Below are 18,860 nucleotides of genomic sequence, written 5' to 3'. Positions count from 1 at the left end.
TGGGAGGAGAGCTGTCTGTCTCCTGTCTGTGTGTCTTCCAAGTGGAAGCTGGGGGTGGAGCAGGCAGGGAGAGAGAGGCTGCGTGGCTTGTAGAATTAACAAGTGCCACAGTTGGGCAACACTCAGACACACGCTGAATACAGACACGCGTGTGCACGCTTCCTGGCTCCAGGCCAACAGGTGACACCCGTATCTCCAAAGGTTGCACGGTGACGTGTGCACTCAGGGACACGCGTGTGGGGGGCACTCCGCAGCGTGTGGAGCAGGCACATAGCGCCCCACACACACACACGCACACACACTCACCCCCAAAACCAGACACCTGTATGCCTCACGCGGGCTCTTGGGGGGGACAGATGCGAGCACGCACGGCCAGCACGCGGGCCGCTCACCCCGCTCAGCCCCGGCGGGTGCGCCAGCCCCTGGGTCTGTTCCAAGCCGGAGCCTCTCACATGAGGCCCAATGTGTCATTTCCAAACAGAAGGAAGAGAGCTCCTTCGCAGCGGGGGGAGGAGCAGGGCTGGGGGTGGGTGGTGGGCGCGTGGGCACGTGCAGGGGGCAGAGCGCGGGTGAGGGAAGGAGGCATGTGAATCCGTGCTCCGGGCAGGTGCGGGCGGGCTGGGGGCTGGGGGGCTGGGGGGGAAGGAGCCCCAGGAAACAGAGTGTGCCTTTGTGAGGGTGTGTGTGTGCCGCCGAGCCTGTGTGCTGTGGGTGTGGGTGTTTGTCTCCCTGCATCCGCCTTCTCTCCCGCTCTGGACTTTTAGCCTTTCTGGGCTCCTCGTCCTCATGTCCTACCCCCGCCGGCTCGGGGCTCAAAGTGGGGGCCCTGGTGGAGGAGGGGGGCGCGCTCCAGGACCCAGTCCAACCCCAGACGTTGCCTGAGGCTTCCCTCCAGCTCCCCTCCCTTCCTTTCCTCCCTCCCTCTCTCTCTCTTCCTCCCCCCCCCCCCCAGGGCTGGCGTGCCAGGGGGTGGGACATGCCGATCACTGGCTGCGCCTCCGGCTGCCAGCACAGGACGCAGCTCCCCCCGAGCCAGGTGTTTGGGTCCCTGGAGACACCGCCGGCCCGGGAGGCAGTGGCGCGGAGGACCCCGCAGACCCCCTGCAGCCCATGGTGAGTACATCTGGGAGGTGCGGGAGGGGCTCCAGCAAGGTGGGGCCTGGAGAAGCGGGGTCCTGGGTTCCAGGTGGGGACCGGAGCACAGGGAAATGTGGGTGGACCCCAGAGAGAGGAGGGGGCCAGGGAGGGGTCTAGAGACCAGGGGCTCGCAGCATTGGACACTGGCTGCCCCAGAGACCCTGTCCCCGGGCTTTGAGTGGACACACCTGGTGTTTTCCTGGGGTTCAACTGGCAGAGGAGATGGAGACCCCCTTAGGGAACTGGACCTGGAGCCCAGAAGGGATCAGGCTGCCGCGTCGCAGGCACAGCCCTCAGAACCCCAGGGACAGTGGGACAGGCAGGAGGACAGGGGGCAGCCCTTGTCATCAGCGCCCTGTGGGAGGTTGAGCCCCCCAAATGGGGTGCCAGTCCCAGAACCCCTCCTCTCCTCCCTCAGGGAATTCTGAATCCCACCACCCCACCCACCTTCAGCCCCTCCACAATGGACTGAACCAGGCTGCTGGCCAGATGGACAAGCTGGATGCCAAGGTGGGTGTTAGGCCAGAAGCCAGCCGGAGACCAGGCCAAAAGCCCCGGGGCTCTCCCGGGACAAATGGGCACATGGATGGCCACGCGGCAGGGAACATGGTGCCGACATGTGCGGGCGCCCAGAGAGCACTCCCCCTGGTCTCAGTCCTGGGCTTCCTCAGGGCGGGTGGCAGCGCCGTGCCCGGGTAATGCACGGACACCACTGGGCACCGGTGCCAGGCACCCTCCCAGGACCCCCAGATCCACACGTGGGGATGGGCTGGGTACCCTCCCAGGACCCCGAGATCCACACGTGGGGATGGGCTGGGGGCCAGGCGCGCTGGTTGTTACCGAGTCACAGCTCCTGGCAGCCACTGGGGAGGGTGGTCAGCTGGTACTGGATCTTAGGGCTGCTCAGGTGTATTGGTGCCAGTGGACAAGGGTCCACCTCTTCCCGCAAAGCACACCTGCAGCTCCACCGGACTGACCGGACCCTGGCCAGCGGCCGGAAGGAGTGGGTGTCCCCTGCAGCCACGCAGCGTCCTGTCCCTGGGTCACCAGCTGCTTACTGAGCTGTCAGATGAGAGCTACTGCTCGCCCCCCCCACCCCACCTCAGCCACTAGGCAGTGCGATCGGATCGCCATGGCGATCCAGGAGGAGGGGTGGGGGAGGAGATGTCAAATTGGGGCCGCAGCAGATGTGACCCCTGCCTCCCTCCCGGGCTGGGCCTGGGGGTCTGAGAGCTGAAGCCTGAAGCTCAGAGAGGACTCCGGAGTGTCAGGAAGGCGTTAGGCAGAGGTCACGACAGGCCTGGAAAGGAGCCTCCCATTGTACAGGAGGAGAGACTGAGGCCGAGACAGGGGAAGGGACATGCTCATGGTCACGGAAGGGATATTTAGGGGCCCACGCTCCTGCCCTCGGCACAACACTTCGGGCTGCCTGAGCGGGATGGCGGGGTTGGGGAGCTTTGGGGAGCGGCGAGCTCTGGGAGGCGGGAGCTCGGGCTCTGCGGGTGGCGGGTGGGGAGAGGTGGGTGAATATCTCCCTGGGTTTCTGCTTGCTGTGATGCCATGGTGATGCCTAGAAGGGTGGGGGAGGGAGGGAGGGAGAGAGAGGAAAGGAAGTGGGGAGAGGAGCAGGAGCAGGAAGAGCAGGGGGCGCGGGGAGAGGAGGATGAGGGCCCAGCCTGCTAACGCCAGGCCCTGGTGAAGGTCCCCCCACAGCGAGGGGACCTGGGGGGTCCTAGGGCCGGGCTCCTCTGGGCTCAGCAGTGCACAAGGAGCATTAACTGCCGGCTGCTGCCCTGGGTAGGGGGTGTCCCTTCCAGGGGAGACTGTTGACCCTGAAAATGTGATCAGTTGAATCTGCTTATGCCTGGTCCCCGAGGCCGGACATTGGGGTGGAAGTTTTGTGCACCTTTGATGGGTCAAGAGCTACCTTCAGAGAAAAGTCCACCCAGGGGGAGGCTGGGGGGGGGGGGGAGGCGGGGCGGGGGGACGGAGCACTCTGACTGCTGGCGTTGGGTTAAGGCCCCATCAGAAGGGCCCCCACCCCCACCTCGTACCTCCTTCTCCCCAAACTGCCTCTTCTCTCCAGTCGGGGCTGCAGGCTCCCAGGCCCAGAATCCCAAGATGGCTTCACACCTCCTTCCTGAACCTTTCGCCAGCACCCCCTCATTCTCGGCTCCCCCTCTCCACTCCTTGGCCAGTGGAAAGATTCCGGAGACCCGGTGTTCAGGAATCCCTTCCCCGGCGATCTCTCCCGGCCTCCCCCCCTGGCTCTCTCCCCTCCCCCTGCCTCTCACCATCCAGATCCCCAGCCCCCAGGGATCTGTCCAGGGCGCTGGCGGTCAATAGCCTGGCTGGCCCTGCTAGAGGCTCTGACCTCATCCCTTAACTCTTTGAGTCCAGGATGGCTTTTTCCTCCCTTGACACGGACAGAGGCCACCCATGCCCACGCCTGTCTTACCTCCCGCCCGCTTCCCGCAGCAGGTGAAGCAGGGTTCCCTCTGTCCAGTCCCGGCCCCCATGTGAGGATGCCCGCGGCTGTTCTCCTCCTGTGCTCTCGAGCCAGCCCCGCAGGGCCTCGCCCAGGGGACAGGGGCCTGGCAGGTGAGGACATACAGGCCTGGAGGGAACAGAGGGACCACACTCAGGAGCTGGTTCTGCCCCCTGCAGGCTCGTCCTCATGCCCCGGCCCGGAGCCAGGCAGGACGACTCCGCGTACACACGCATGTATTTGTTCCACGGATGTTTATTGAGCAACTACTGTGTGCCAAGCACAGGTTCAAAGCCGTGAACGAGGCAGACAGCCCCTCCCCTGCCTGTCAGAGAGCTGCAGCTGCACCTCCCCCTTCCCACCCCACTGTCATCATACATCACCCAGACAGACCACAGGCACTGTCGCGCGCACACACAAGCCAGATCCTAAAGGAGGCTGACCCCTCCCCGGTGACTGATTCACCCCGGGGCTTGGCCAAGCTTGGCCAGATGGACAAGGAGGCTGCTGAACCCCCTATCTCCACAGAGCAGGGGTTTTTTTTTAAATATATTTTTATTGATTTCAGAGAGAAAGGAAGAGGGAGAGAGAGATAGAAACATCAGTGATGAGAGAGAATCATGGATCAGCTGCCTCCTGCACACCCCACACTGGGGATTGAGCCCGAAACCCAAGCATATCCCCTGACCAGGAATCGAACCGTGACCTCCTGGTTCATAGGTGGACGCTCAGCCCCTGAGCCACGCCGGCCGGCCCCACAGAGCAGTTTAGAATAGAGATTGAAGAGGTCCGCCTCAGAGGAGCTGCGGCATCCAGATCCTGGTGGCATTGCTGGCAAACTCTCTGGACAGTCCTTCAGGTCACTAGGCCTCAGCTGCCCCTTGAGCAACTCGAGGAAAATAGGACCTACTTTGCAAGGAGTTATAACAGGTCGAGTAGAGCATGCGGATAGCGCTTACGGCCACGTCTGGTATGCTGTAAGCCGTAAATACCAGTTGCTGTAATAATATTAAGGAGATTATGTAACGCTCCCAACAACCTTCATCGGGAGGCCGAGCCCTGGACTGAAAAGCCCCTCCCCGCCTCCTTGTCCCCCAGACGTGACACCCTCGGAGGATGAGTCCCTGCCCATCCCCACAAGCTGCAGACTCCCCCACCCCTTCTGACTCTTACTCAGCAATGACGCCCTCACACTCACTCATCACGCAGAAGGGTCCCCGGGTCGGAGCGGGGCCTTGCCCAGGTCACACAGCGAGACGAGAGCAGAGATGGGGCTGAAAGCGAGGCAGAGGCAGCGCCCAGGACGCCCAGGACGTCTCCCCCAGCCCCCTGCATCCCCATGGATTAACTCCGCCCCCAGGGATGTTTCACAGAACAGGCGAGGCTAACAGGCCCCCAGCCTCCCCCTTTCACCGGATGGCGGACTTTAAGCCCCTCCTCCGCAGAGGTTCTGGGGCTGCTGGACCCTGGCTCCTGGCTCAGCCCGGGGCTCCATCCCCAGCAGAACTAGCCGCAGTCGCAGAGCCTCCTGGTCCCTCCACAACCATCATCTCGCTGACCTTCGTGGCCTTGAACAGGCAGAGGGCTGTCCACATCAAGGTTAAGGAGACCCGCCCAGGGCACACAGCAGGGACCAGGGACCGGAGCAGGCCTCCAGGAGCTTGTCCTGAGCACATCACGGTCCCAGCGAGGTCTGGGGAGGACCCGCTTCTGGGTTTAGAGGACAGGACAGGCCGTGGACAGCTGCTCAGAGCTGCATCCCGGAGCTCAGAAGCCCTGGGGGCTGGCAAGAATTGGGGTTCAGTTCCCCAGAACCTCTACTGTCCTCCCTCCCAGGCGGGCGGCCTTTGTCCTCACAGCTGATAGGCCGGCTGAGCGGGAGGATGCAGACCTTGGAGCCCCAGGTGGGGGGAGGGGGGGCGCAGAGTCCCATCTCCCGCTTTCTGTGAGACATCAGGGAGCCCCTTAGCCCCCCACCCAGTGTCTTCATCTACAACGCAGAGCTAAGAACCCCCCACTGGGGTGTCCTGTGGATTAAGGGAAAGAGTATCACACATCGGGGGCCTGCATGCAGGAGGCGATTAATTATGGCGGTTATCAGTATGAAAATGAGGAAGTGGGAAGGGACTCCGGCCCCCTCGCCTCCAAAGACCACTTCTTCTCTCGGAGGCTTTTTGAAATCCATCAAAGCCTCACTAGCCCCCACAGGAGCCTGGCGGTACTAACGGGCATGGTTGCCATGCTCCCACCGCGGGGAGATGCCAGTCCAGCCCCGGCTGAGAGAACATGTGAGCCGTCGGCCTCTGCAGCCTCGCCTCCGGGACTTGGGTCCTTCTGCTCAGTGTCTTGAGATGTCAGTTTCAGGCTCCTGTACAGTCCTCCCCGATGCCAGGCTGGTCCCGCTCCCCTGCCGTGCACGCAAGCAGTGTGGGGCCCAGAGAGGGCTGTGCCTGGGGCCGGCCCGGGAAGGGCCAGGGCCAGAGGGGACGGGCATGCATCGGAACGAGGCGTCAGGAAGAGTAACAGGCCTTTAGCTGAGCGGCATTTCAGAGCCAGGCGCTTCGGATGCCATCGTCCCCATCGGCGGGGGGACGCAGGGCAGCCGGAAAGCAGGGGCTGCGTGATTGCGGGCGATCACGGGGCTGGGAAGGGTCGGCTTTGAGATTCAGAGCCAGGAATGCTGGAATCGGGGTGAGGCGATGAGGCCGTCGTCCCAGCGTACAATTTAAGAGGGGCACACAGCAAACCCTCCGCAATCAGGATAAACACGATGGTAATGTAATATGTCTAGAAACCAAACCGCAAACTACACTCCACGGGTGGCGGGCCATCTGCTTTTGTCAAGTTTCGTCGGAACCAGGGCCGGGATTAGGGCAAGGCATGGGCGACGGGGTGTGTGTGCAAGGGCAGGGTTGGATCCTGTCTTTGTTCAAAACTGTGTTTATTACGGACGTTTTGCATTGTTTTCCATTTTTAAATATTGCATTGAACTGTCATCTGCTTGATTGCTGAGTTCTGGGCACTTCCTTGAGTGTCGCACCCAAGCCGAGGGCCGCCCTTGCCTCCCCCTGATCTTGTCCGGCTGAGGTGTGAGGCGCGGGCCAGTGGCGGGCGCAGCGCCTGGCTCATCGGAGGAGGCGCTGCGGCCGGGGAGGCGCAGCCGCGGGCCAGCAGCTCCGCTTCTAACAGGGCCTTTCGGGGCTGGGCCCAGGTCGCCGCTGGGGCTACGGAGCTGCTCAGAGGCACCTGGGAGTTGGGGGCAGCAGCACCCAATCTAAGAGCCAGGAGACCTCAGGCGACCCGGTGCCTTCTTCCCCCTTTTCTCTGGGCCTCGGTTGCTCCATTTGCGCAACGGGCATTGCACAGCACTGAGCTCAGACCGGAGGGACCAGAGGCGAGCAGGGCACCTGTCCAGGGCGGTGCCCACCAGCTGCCTCGCCGGGAAGCCCATCAGGCACATCCGGTCCCAGCCTCCCACCCAGCGCCTGACTTTGGTTCAGGACGGAGGATGCAACGAGACTCGGTAAGTGAAATAAATACCATTTCAATGTAACACTTCAAAAATTCACCCTGGCAAACCCCGGCCCCCAGGCCGAGCGTCCGTTTTTTTAAAAGTTTCACTGGTACCAACTGCTCGGGCTCAAACCCTGGTTCCAATCCTCCTGGTGTGTCTTGTGCAAATTCTCCGGCTGTTCTCAGCCTCAGTTTCCTTATCTGTAAAATGGAGAGAAAAGCCATGCCTTGGTCACCGGTTCCCCGCTGCGATGACCAGCAGCAAGGCACGTGCGAGACGGACACTCGGGGCACTAGGTCACAGCCACGATCACTGTGGCTCCCGGGGGCTGTTGTCCGAGTTGGTGTTTGAGTAGAAACCCTCCGTCAGGAAGCAGACGGGCCCAGGCGGCAGGGCACCCTCACGCGGCCGGGGCCGGGGCCGTGGCACCGAGTGTGCCCGGGCTGTTCTGGGCGCGTCACGCCTCTCGCCCCCCTGAGCCTCACAGCCACGCCTGGATTTGTTAGCCAGGAGCTATCGCCCCCGTTTTCCAGTTGAGGAAACCGAGGCACACAGCAGTCGTGTCGCCAGCAGAGCTCACACCCCCAGTCACGGAGCAGCCTGGATTCCCAGGCAGACAGCGTCTGGGGCCCGCGCCCAGGGCGTTCAACGCGCCCTCGCGTGCGCCCCGGCCCGGACACACGGACAGCACGGTCCTTCTTGCTCGGGGCCACGCTCTGAGCTCTCCTCACGGAGAGTGGCTCACACACACCTCGAGCCGTGGAGGTTCCCGCGGTCGCACGCCACCACCGCCACTCACCCCGAGGCCACCGTCACGCGGCGACCCTGTCACGGGCACCGCCCTCCAGTCTCTGTCACGGACCGGGCTCCGGGCACGCCAGGGCTGGGCGGGCCCTTGCCCAGAATCTCTCCCTTGGCATGTTTTCAGCGATACAGCCCCTCACACCACGGCTGCCGGTAGGCGGAGCCCCTGGTGTCCTCGATGGCCAGGTGGACACCTGAGGCCAGAACGGAAAGGGAGCCGCCGAAACAGAGCGCGGCCGTGGCTGGGCTGCGGGGCGTCCTGCCTGGCCAGGGGGTTGCTAAGTGCCCGTCCTGGGTTTTTCCTTTCCCTATGCTTGTGCCTGGGCTGGACTCCAGCGTCAAGAAAAATCTGGGGGATCCTGGCTGGGTAGCTCAGTTGGTTAGACCCGTGGTCGGCAAACTGCGGCTCGCGAGCCACATGCGGCTCTTTGGCCCCTTGAGTGTGGCTCTTCCTAAGCCTTAGGAGAACCCTAATTAAGTTCATAACAATGTACCTACCTATATAGTTTAAGTTTAAAAAATGTGGCTCTCAAAAGAAATTTCCATCGTTGTCCTGTTGATATTGGGCTCTGTTGACTAATGAGTTTGCCGACCACTGGGTTAGACCATCCTCCCGAAACCCAAGGCTGCAGGTTCGATCCCCAGTCAGGTCACATCGGTACGAGAATCAAGCAAGGGATGCATAAGTACGTGGAACAACAAATTGATGTTTCTCTCTCCCTCTCTCCCCCTTCCTCCCTCTCTCTCTCTCAAATCAATAAATAACCCTAAAAAACAATTTTTTTAAAGAGAGAAATCTGGAAGATCTTCTTGTTCCCCTTGCGGCCCCCATTCAGCTGGAGCCAGGAACAGAGTGGGGAGGTGGGGGGGCCGCCCACACCCCGTCTGGGGCCAGACCCCGTGTATCTGGGAGCTGAGTCCCTTGCCCTGCTGCCTACTTTATGGCAGATCTTCTGCCACCGGGCGAGTGTCCAGGCCCAGCTCAGCCTCCCTGCTGCCCTCCTCAGGGGTCTGACGCAGTGCCAAACACCTCTCTCTCTCTCTCTCTCTCTCTCTCCCCCCCCCCCCCCACTGCACAGATACACATTCACACAGGCCCCTCTGCTCCCATCTCTCCCCTTATCTTCTCGGGAGCCCTCCCCTGCCTTCTCTTGTCTCCTTATTTGATGGAATTATCCCCCTGGAGCTCCACGTGCTCAAAGAGAGAGAGAGAGAGAGAGAGAGAGAGAGAGAGAGAGAGAGAAGTGGGTTCTGCTCCCCCGCCTGGGTCGGCCTGGCCGCCACGGCTGCCTGGGTGGCCTGCGGGTCCTAAGAGACCTTCCCCCCAGAGACGCGCGGCCGTGAAGTTGGGTAATCCAGTGAAATGCTGAGCACTGTGTCTGGTGCGCAGCAACTGCTCAGTAAATGGGAGCTTTGATCAAATTTAGAGAAATGCTTTGAAATTTGGCCGTGCTGTCTACCAGAGCGCGTCTCCTGCGCCTGAATTAGCGGCAATTTCCCAGCGAGGACACTTAGGCTCCGCGCCTGAACGGGGACATGGGGGGGGGGGGGGGCGGCTGAGCGGGAATGAAGACTCGCATCCCTGGATTCCAAAGCCGCCCCCACCCCCAGCGGCGGGCAGACCCCTTCATTATGTGTCATAATGACCGTGTGTGTGTGTGTGTGTGTGTGTGTGTGTGTGTGTGTGTGTGTCCGCCAAGGCAGGAAGGGCCCAGCCTGCCCGGGAGGGTGCCGGGGGCGCTGTCCGGCCTGAAGTTCTGGGAGGGTGGGGCTGCTTCCTCGCCCCCCCCCCCTCCAGGCGGTGGACGGTGTCCAGCCCCCCAACCGAAGCCCATGTCCTCTCTTCCCAGGTGATGACCTCCCCCTGAGGAAGCCCCGCCCTGAGACCAGAGGAAGGGGCCGCCCCCTCGGCCCCACCCGGCCGCCATGAACACCTCGGCCCCACCCGCCGTCAGCCCCAACATCACCGTCTTGGCGCCAGGAAAGGGTCCCTGGCAAGTGGCCTTCATCGGCATCACCACGGGCCTCCTGTCCCTGGCCACCGTGACGGGCAACTTGCTGGTGCTCATCTCCTTCAAGGTCAACACAGAGCTGAAGACCGTCAACAACTACTTCCTGCTCAGCCTGGCCTGCGCCGACCTCATCATCGGCACCTTCTCCATGAACCTCTACACCACGTACCTGCTGATGGGCCGCTGGGTCCTCGGCACGCTGGCCTGCGACCTCTGGCTGGCCCTGGACTACGTGGCCAGCAACGCCTCGGTCATGAACCTGCTGCTCATCAGCTTCGACCGCTACTTCTCCGTGACCCGGCCCCTGAGCTACCGCGCCAAGCGCACGCCGCGCCGGGCGGTGCTAATGATCGGCCTGGCCTGGACGGTGTCCTTCGTGCTCTGGGCGCCGGCCATCCTCTTCTGGCAGTACCTGGTGGGCGAGCGGACGGTGCTGGCCGGGCAGTGCTACATCCAGTTCCTCTCCCAGCCCATCATCACCTTCGGCACCGCCATGGCCGCCTTCTACCTCCCGGTCACGGTCATGTGCACGCTCTACTGGCGCATCTACCGGGAGACGGAGAACCGGGCCCGGGAGCTGGCGGCCCTGCAGGGCTCCGAGACGCCAGGCAAGGGCGGCGGCAGCAGCAGCAGCTCGGAGCGGTCCCAGCCGGGGGCTGAGGGCGCGGCGGACACCCCTCCCGGGCGCTGCTGCGGCTGCTGCCGGGCCCCCAAGCTGCTGCAGGCCTACAGCTGGAAGGAGGAGGAGGAGGAGGACGAAGGCTCCATGGAGTCCCTCACGTCCTCGGAGGGTGAGGAGCCGGGCCCCGAGGTGGCGATCAAGATGCCCATGGTGGACCCCCAGGCGCCGGCCCCCGCCAAGCAGCCCCCCCGGAGCTCCCCGAACACGGTCAAGAGGCCGACGCGGAAGGGCCGGGAGCGCACGGGCAAGAGCCAGAAGCCGCGCGGGAAGGACCAGCTGGCCAAGCGCAAGACCTTCTCGCTGGTCAAGGAGAAGAAGGCGGCGCGGACCCTGAGCGCCATCCTGCTGGCCTTCATCCTCACCTGGACGCCGTACAACATCATGGTGCTGGTGTCCACCTTCTGCAAGGACTGCGTCCCCGGGACGCTGTGGGAGCTGGGCTACTGGCTCTGCTACGTCAACAGCACCGTCAACCCCATGTGCTACGCGCTCTGCAACAAGGCCTTCCGGGACACCTTCCGCCTGCTGCTGCTCTGCCGCTGGGACAAGCGGCGCTGGCGCAAGATCCCCAAGCGCCCCGGCTCTGTGCACCGCACCCCCTCCCACCAGTGCTGAGGGCCCCGCCCTCGCCCTCCACCCCGGTCCCGGGCGCCCGGTCGAGCTGGCAGCAGGGGCCGTGACCTCAGGCCCCGGGCCCTGCTCTGTCCTCACAGGCTCCCCGGCCCCTAGGTCACCTTCCTGGACAGCCAGAGAGACCCTGCCAACTCCACTCTGCCATTCCCAGGCAGGGAGCGACCCGGGGAACTGGTTTTTCTGTCCCCTGCCGGGTGGGAACGGGCTCTTCACCAGGAAGAAGGCGGGCGGAGGATCCGGCCCTTGGATTCCTTGTTTGCATTTAGGCAGGAAGTCTACCAGGAGCCAGCAGGGCGAGCCAGCAGAGAGGTTTACCTCGCAGTCAGCCCCGGCCCCCCTGGCTGTCCTGGATGGCGGTGGCGAAGGGCGCCCTCTGTGGCCACCGCGGGGAACTGGCACCGAACACTGAGAGAAAAGCTTGGCTCCGAGGGATCAGCCCCTGGCCCTTCCGCAGGCACAGCCCACTCTGCTGGGCTCTGGGCTCGCTTTCCAGAACGCCCAGCCTCCCTTCCAGTGTCCGCAGAGCGTCCCTGAGGGGTCCCCCTCCAGGCAGATGTCCAAGCATCAGCAGGACAGTGGCACCAGAGGGGACCAGCTTGGCTAGTCGCACGGCAAGTCCCGCGGCAGCAGCAGGGCCCACGCCAGGTGTCCTGGTGTCCCACTGGGTCATTTCCTAGGGAGTGAGGGCAGGGTGCCTGCTGTCCAGCCTCACGCCTAACCCCCGCCCCAGAGGAACCCTCAGTCCCTCCTGGCTCCCAGCCGCCACCTGGGTAGGTCTACTCCGTGCAGATCTAGCCAGGCCTCCTGCATGCTGCCTGCCTGCAGCCCGCCCCACACAGGCCCGGCCCAGCCAACAGGGCGTCTCCTGTGAGCCCCCCAGTCCCGCCCATGCATGGCCTCCCAGCCACCCTCATCTCCAGGCCCAGCCTGGCCCCAAATATCCTTTCCTTCCATCTCAGCAAGTGCTGAGTCTGAATAAAGCCTCGTAACCCAGGGATGCTGAGGTCCTTCCTCCCTGTGTGGGACCCAGGACCTGGTCTTGGTCCAGGGCAGGATGGGGGGCGGGGGAGGGGGAGTAAGTACCGCGGGGTGTGCACCGCTGCCCTGACGGCGCCCCCCAAAGGGCAGCACTGAGAGGCTGGACCTACGGACACACCTGTGGGCCCCGCACCCAGGCCCCGGCTCAGGTGAGGAGGGCTGTCCGGGCAGACCTGGCTCCTGGCAGTGGGAAGGCTGAGGAGGCTGGCCCTGCCCGCAGGCCCGCGCACTCTGTCAACTTTGCCATCTGCAGCTCCTCGGGGGCCCTGTCATACCCGGCGAGGTCACACTGCCCCCAACCCCCATCGCAGACGGGGAGCCACAGGCCAGTGACCCAAGAGGGCCGTTCAGGGTCACCCCACAAAGCAACACCAGGCCTCCAGGCAGCAGCACTTCCAGGAGACCGCCCCGAAGGCCGGTGACGCCCGAGGACGCAGAACTCGCGAAGCTGTTACACTCGCGGTTATAGTTTCTTAGGTGAAAGGACACAAATTAAAGCCACGGCGCAGGGTCCAGTGAGGCCGGGGCAGCTTCCAGGGCGTCCTGGGCAGCACCGGCCTCCCCAGCAACGGTGTGGCGACACGCAGGGGGGCGGGAGCTCCCAGGCAGGCCTTTCCCTGCAGGCTGCCTCCGCCTCCAGCCCCTCCAGAGGCTAAACCGCACGGCCTGGCCCGGGAGCCCCTGTGACCGCACGGCCCGCAGAGCCCACCCGGGGTGGCTGGAGGCCCGCAGGTGGGCTCAGCAAGCAGGACGCTCAGGGCGTAGGCACGCGCTCCGGCCCGGCAGGGCCACGCTGTTTGGAACGCGCGGGCTGGGTAGCCCAGACCTGCAGGCGGGTCCTCGGTGCACAGTGGGACGGTCTAAGCCTGCACGTGGGTCGGGAATGGGGCCGGCACTGGCCCTTGTCCCAGGCACAGGTCCTGCCTCCCTGCGCCCCCTCCCCACCGCCTGAGGCAAGTGTCATCTTCAGTGTCCTCGCCCCTGGGAGGGGCTAGAAGACGAGGGGGGCCTGGGGAGAGCACCCCACGGGCTCCATGTCAGTCACCGCAGGACCAGGCTCTCCCAGGTGAAGGCCAGGAACGAGTCTCATGTCAGACACACATCTTTCCACACGCCTCCAGCCAAGGCTCTAAGGGGTCCAGAGTCCCACCCCCAACGCTGACCTCACCCTCACCCCGGCCCAGGGAGGAGACGGCCGGGGGAAGGAGTATGGGGAGCAAGCCTGGTGCAGGGGTTGGGGGGGGGGGGGCGCAGGCTGCTTCCCAGAGACGTGCCTGTGCCCCGCAAGCCTCTGAGGCCAGAGCCCTCCCGGTCCAGCCACTGGAGCTGCAGGACGTGCACCAGTTCACCCCAACGCTGCACCCCTCCCACCCCGAGGAGCCCTTCTTGGCCCCAGAGATAAGGGCCCTTTCGTGCCTGAGCAGGAAGTTGGGAAAGAATAAGGCGGCTCTGACACCACCCGGTCCCTGCCAGGTTGGAGCCGGGCACCAGCGAGGGTTCTCTGTCCTCTCCTCTGAGCCCCCATCCCTGCCGCCCGCCTCCTCCCCCATCCCTCCCCCCCCATTCACAGCACATCACTTTAGCTCCATCTGCGGGCAATCCAGGGAATAGTCCCCCAGGCTGGGCTGCCTCCCAGACAACAGGACTGTGAGACCAAAGACAGAGCAGATGGGCCTGGCCGCCTGGGCTCCTGCCCCCACGCCTGGGCAGGGACCAAGGCCCCGAAGGCCCAGCTCGCCTGGCCGCTATTCCAAACCTGCAGAGGCAGCCCGCCCTCTCCCTGCGGGCCAACCTCTCCACGTCCTTCAGGCATCTGCCTCCCCAGGCGTTTGGGACCCTTTTGTTTCATTCCTTGGAGCCTGGCTCTGACGTGACGGAGCTGATGCTGAGCCAACCAGACATTCAGACAGGTACCCGCCGCCTTCACGGCACCAGGGCCTTTGGACGCCAGGTGCCCACACCAGCCTCAGGCCCTACCGGGTGTGAGCTGTGCTTCGTGGGTGAGGTAACGCACACAAACCGCGTGACTCCAGGGAGCACTTCTCCCTCCTCCCTCCCGGCCCCTGGCCTTCCCGCCCCCGCTCCCACTCTCGCTCTTGGCATTCCGGGCGCCCCATTGACTCAGCTCCCACCCAGAAATCTGGGCGTCATCTCAGACTCCGTCTCCTTTCACCCCCTGTGCCGGGTCAGCCTGTGTACCTGCCGGATCGTTCCCAGATTCACCCCGTGTCCTCCCTCCCGCACCCCTGCCCCGGGCCGGCCTCTTGCCTGAAATGCTAAAATAATCCCGTAATTCAGATGTTAGCAAACTGTGCCTGTGACGGGCAAATAGCCAATGCGTGAGGCTATTGTGTAGGTACGTCCGCATCAGCCTCCGCCGCAGCCCTTCCACTCCGCCACCGTCGCCAAAAGCAGCCGTACACAATACGTGAGCGGATGAACTGGGCCGTGTTCCAATAAAGCTTTATTTGAAGTTCGCTGAGGTTTGAACTTACATCATCTTCATGTGTCACAATATAATGACTCTTTTGATTTGCTTTTCAGACACTTAAAAATGCAAAGCCCGTTCTTAGCTCCCAGTGGGTACAAAACCAGGCCCGGTGGCAGTGGGGTGCCAGCCCCTGCCTTCACGCCCACCCATTCTCCCTGCCTCTGCCAACGCGATTTTGCCAAAACATAGGTCCGATGCCAGCAGTCCCTTGCGTGATTACCACTCGTCAATCGCTCGAGGACAGGAGCTCCGTAGCCTGCGGGGCCCTCCATCCAGCCCCCTTCCCTCTTCAGCCTCGTCTCTGACCTCTGGCCCCCAAGCCCTGGCCCCAGCCTCGGAGAGTCTCCCGTCCTACCTGGGCCCCACGCTCACTCCGGGTGCTTTTAACTCCTCCCAGCTCCTCTGCTTGGCATATTCTCGCCCCACTGAAAGGAAACACTCCTGTCTCCTTACCCTCCCTACTCACAGAACTTCCCACACCAGATGTCTGCGCCCAGGGAGTCAGCTCACTACAACAGAAGACCCTCCTGCCATCACCCAGGAGACCCCGGGGTGCGGGGGCTCTGCCCGCGGAGGGAAGACCAAACCCTGGAACAAAAGACGCTCCTGGCACCCCTGCCACTCGGGAGATTAAAGGCCGGCGTTTGGGAGCCAGAATTTGCGAACTCGAACAAATTACTTCCTCGCCCCAAGCCGCGGTTTCCTCATCTGTGCAAGGAAGACAAGCAGCCGGGCCTGTTGCACACTGAGCACTCGGAAGGCACGGTCCCTCCCTGCCTGCCGTGGTCTGCACAGTCCCTCTCGGCTCCTCAGCTCTGCCCAGCCGAGTCCAGGCGTGCGCGGTCGGACCGGGACCTCCCCATCAGCACAGCGCTGGGAGGGTGGACCTGGTGGACAGACATTGGTCATCGTATTGCTGCTGCCTGGACAACTGGGAGTGACCGGCTCCTGCGAGCACCCTACCCGCCCTGACGCGCGAACAAACTCTCTCTTTGAATCTTGGAGCTCCCTCAAGGTGAACGTTGCTGTTCCTCTCTGTGAGATAAGAAATATGTATTTGTGCCCGGCCAGTATGGCTCAGTGGTTGAGCGTCGACCTATGAAACGGGAAGTCACAGTTCAATTCCCGATCAGGGCACGTGCCCAGGTTGTGGGCTTGATCCCCAGTATGGCATGCGGATTCTCATCATTGATGTTTCTCTCTCTCTCTCCCGCTCCCTTACCCTCTGAAATCAATAAAAATATATATTTTTTAAAAAGAAATATGCATTTGCTTTTTTGGCTCAGTTTCTGACACAGAACTTCTAAAACCCTTGGAATTTCCTGAGTAATGGAGGTGAGACGAGCATCTTTCCTTATTCACAATAAACCCCTTTAAATATATATATATATAGAGAGAGAGAGAGAGAGAGAGAGAAAGAGAGAGAGAGAGAGTTCAGAGAGGAAGGGAGAGGGAGAGAGAGAGAAACATCAGTGATGAGAGAGAATCATCGATGGGCTGCCTCCTGCACACCCTCCCTGGGGATGGAGCCCGCGGCCCGGGCCTGTGCCCGGACCGGAGTGGGCGCTCCTGAGTGAGCAGCGGGTGAAGCACCGCCGCCCTGGGCCCTGTGAGCCGCCCAGAGAACCCGGAGCCTGAGGAGGGCCTGTGGGAGCCCGTGGGTTACAGCCAGTTGCTCACAAGCACCAGTGACACCGGAGGCATCTCAGATCGGGCCTGGGGATGAGCCGGGAACCGAGGCCCCACGCTGGCTGCCCGCGGTCAGAGCTGAGCTGGGTGCAGGCCACCCGTCACCTCCGGAGAATCAGAGGAGCGAGCAGCTCGTGAGGGGAAAAGACAGCACATTTGGTGTCGCAAGTGTTAGGAGGAACAGCAGTTCCCGCCACCTCCCAGGTGAGGCGACTGAGGTTGAGGTTGAGTCGGGGGCAGAGCAAGGAGTCCGCCCCCAGTGATCGCCAAGCCCCGCTCTCCTCCTGCTCACCTGGCGGCCACCGGCTGGGCACTCATTCAGCTGAGCAGGGCCCTGTCCTGCTCCCTCCAGCCCTGGGGACGCCCTCCAGCCCTCCATCCGCATCACACAGCCTCAAGGCTCTCCCCCCTGCCACCCCCCACAGCTTCAACGCCAGTGTCCTCACCGTCCAGGGGCACCAGGCCCATCTCCCCCCAGGCCCCGTCCCTTTGCTCCCCTCTCGCAGCCCCTCCCCGCCATGGCTCTTCCTTCGCCGAGGAGCCTGAACCGGGCAATCTTTCGCCCACACCAGCATATCCACAGGCCCCTGGCCCCTGGCTTCCACTGAATCTCACCTCCCTGGTCAACCATGCCTCCCCCTTCCCTGACCCCACACAGGGCCGTGCAGCACTGCTGGGGGGCGCCCTGCTGTGAGGATTGGCCCCAGAACGGGCACAGGGCCCCGGACCTCAGCCAAGGGGCTCAGGGTGCCATGTCACTGCCCTGGTACTTGTCTTCCGTGGGCTCCTTGCCTCATTCCCCAAGGAATTCTCAACCTTCACCTCTGTCCTCCTGCCCCCTCCCCTCCCCGTCCTGTGCGTTCGTTTAGTTCAATGAGACAGGACTTGGCCGGTGTTGCTCAGTTTGTTGGAGCATCTTCCTGGGCATCAAAAGGTTTTGGGTTCGATTCCTCATCAGGGCACGTACCTAGGTTGCGGTTCCATCTCCAGTCGGGAGGAGTATGGGAGACACACGATTGATATCTCTCTCTCCCCCCCCCCAACCCCGCCACCCCCCAGAGAACATATTCCTCAGGTGAGGATTAAAAAACACGTTGCCGTCATTGAGTTGATTGTACCTCCTGCACGTGGGAGAGGAGCGATCTGCCAGGCTCCCTTCTGGCGTAACAAAGCCCTCACAGGTGTTTAGACCTTCTGGAAACAGAGGCACTAACTTAAATGTTATTGCCAGGGCAACGCACTATTAAGGAAGACAAGCGATCAGAATCGCAAGCTTTTTCCCAGCTAAAGGTTACTTTCGAAAGCCAAAGCCACAGCCTCCGACATGTCATTGCCTTGACAAGACTCCCTTGTTAGAAATAACACTTGCGGGGATGGCTTTGTGGTGCAGGAAAGAATCGGCGCTTATTTCTGTGGCTTCTGAAGAAGAGGGAACATTTTTCTCCTTGTGGCACGGATATTTCGGGGGGCAGGGCCGGGGGTGGGTCTACCACCAGTTAGAGGGACCTAGAGTTTTCAAGGTCATTAGTTACCACCCAGAGAAGCAAAGGCCCGTCGATCAATCTGCCTGTCCCTGGAGCAGCGGTTCTCCGCATCAGGGCTTGTCCAGCCGGAGCCGGCACGGGAGTCGCCTGGGATCTGCACTCGGACCCAGACGCTGACTCCACAGGCCTGGGGCGGGCCTGCGATTCTAACAAGTAGGTGATGGCTCCCAGACAGATGCTGTGTGACTAGGATGGCCCTGGGCACTTATTCATGCACTTTCTCCCTCTCAAACCTCCAAGCGTTGGAGGCCCCAGTCCTCACTCTCCGTGGAAGACCTGTTTCCTGTTCCACTGCGACAGTGAGAGCCCTCTGTGGGTGGAATCCCACAAACTCCCACCACGTCCAGGCACCGGCTCTACACTCACACACTCCACCTTCCCCCTGACCAGCTGCCAGAGAGGCCCACCCTGCTCCCCCGACACCCCCACCCCCTCGCCCTACCTCCAAGGCATCCACCCAGCAAGGCTCCTTTCCCGACCACTGAAGCAAATGTGCTGTTATTGCTGCCATCTTTAGGGAAGAAAAGCCTCGCCCTGGCCAGTGTGGCTCAGTGGGTTGGACATCATCCCCTGCACCAAGAGGTTGCCAGTCTGATTCCAGTCAGAGGCCTGGGTTGCAGCTGGATCCCCAGAAGAGGGCGTGAAGGAGGCAGCTGATTGATGTTTCACTTTCACATGGAAGTTTCTTTCTCTCCCTCTGCCTTCCTCTCTAAAAATCAACAGCCCTCGCTTGTATGGCTCAGTGGATAGAGCGTCGGCCTGTGGACTGAAGGGTCCCGGATTCAATCCCAGTCGGGGTACATGCCTGGGTTGCGGGCCCGATCCCCA

The 18,860-nt window shown here is 62.6% G+C and overlaps 1 protein-coding gene across 3 annotated transcripts; it reads left to right on the top strand.

The window, feature by feature from the left end:
• Positions 1 to 707: 707 nt before the first annotated feature.
• Positions 708 to 12,265, top strand: CHRM1 (cholinergic receptor muscarinic 1). Of its 3 annotated transcripts, XM_081099924.1 has the most exons (4): positions 840 to 1,113; positions 1,556 to 1,647; positions 6,992 to 7,148; positions 9,794 to 12,265. In XM_081099924.1, the coding sequence occupies exon 4, from the start codon at positions 9,870 to 9,872 to the stop codon at positions 11,250 to 11,252; it is 1,383 nt and encodes a 460-aa protein (XP_080956050.1). In that variant the 5' UTR covers positions 840 to 1,113; positions 1,556 to 1,647; positions 6,992 to 7,148; positions 9,794 to 9,869; the 3' UTR covers positions 11,253 to 12,265. The 3 variants fall into 3 exon arrangements, with proteins under 3 accessions (XP_080956049.1, XP_080956050.1, XP_080956051.1); XM_081099923.1 differs by lacking the exon at positions 6,992 to 7,148 and having other exon boundaries at positions 708 to 1,113; XM_081099925.1 differs by lacking the exons at positions 1,556 to 1,647; positions 6,992 to 7,148 and having other exon boundaries at positions 1,022 to 1,113.
• Positions 12,266 to 18,860: the final 6,595 nt, after the last annotated feature.

This window comes from Myotis nattereri (assembly GCF_964212035.1).
Source record: "Myotis nattereri genome assembly, chromosome: 9".
NCBI lineage: Eukaryota > Metazoa > Chordata > Mammalia > Chiroptera > Vespertilionidae > Myotis > Myotis nattereri.
Note: the sequence above shows the minus strand (reverse complement) of the source record. Positions and strands in the feature narration are given on the sequence as shown.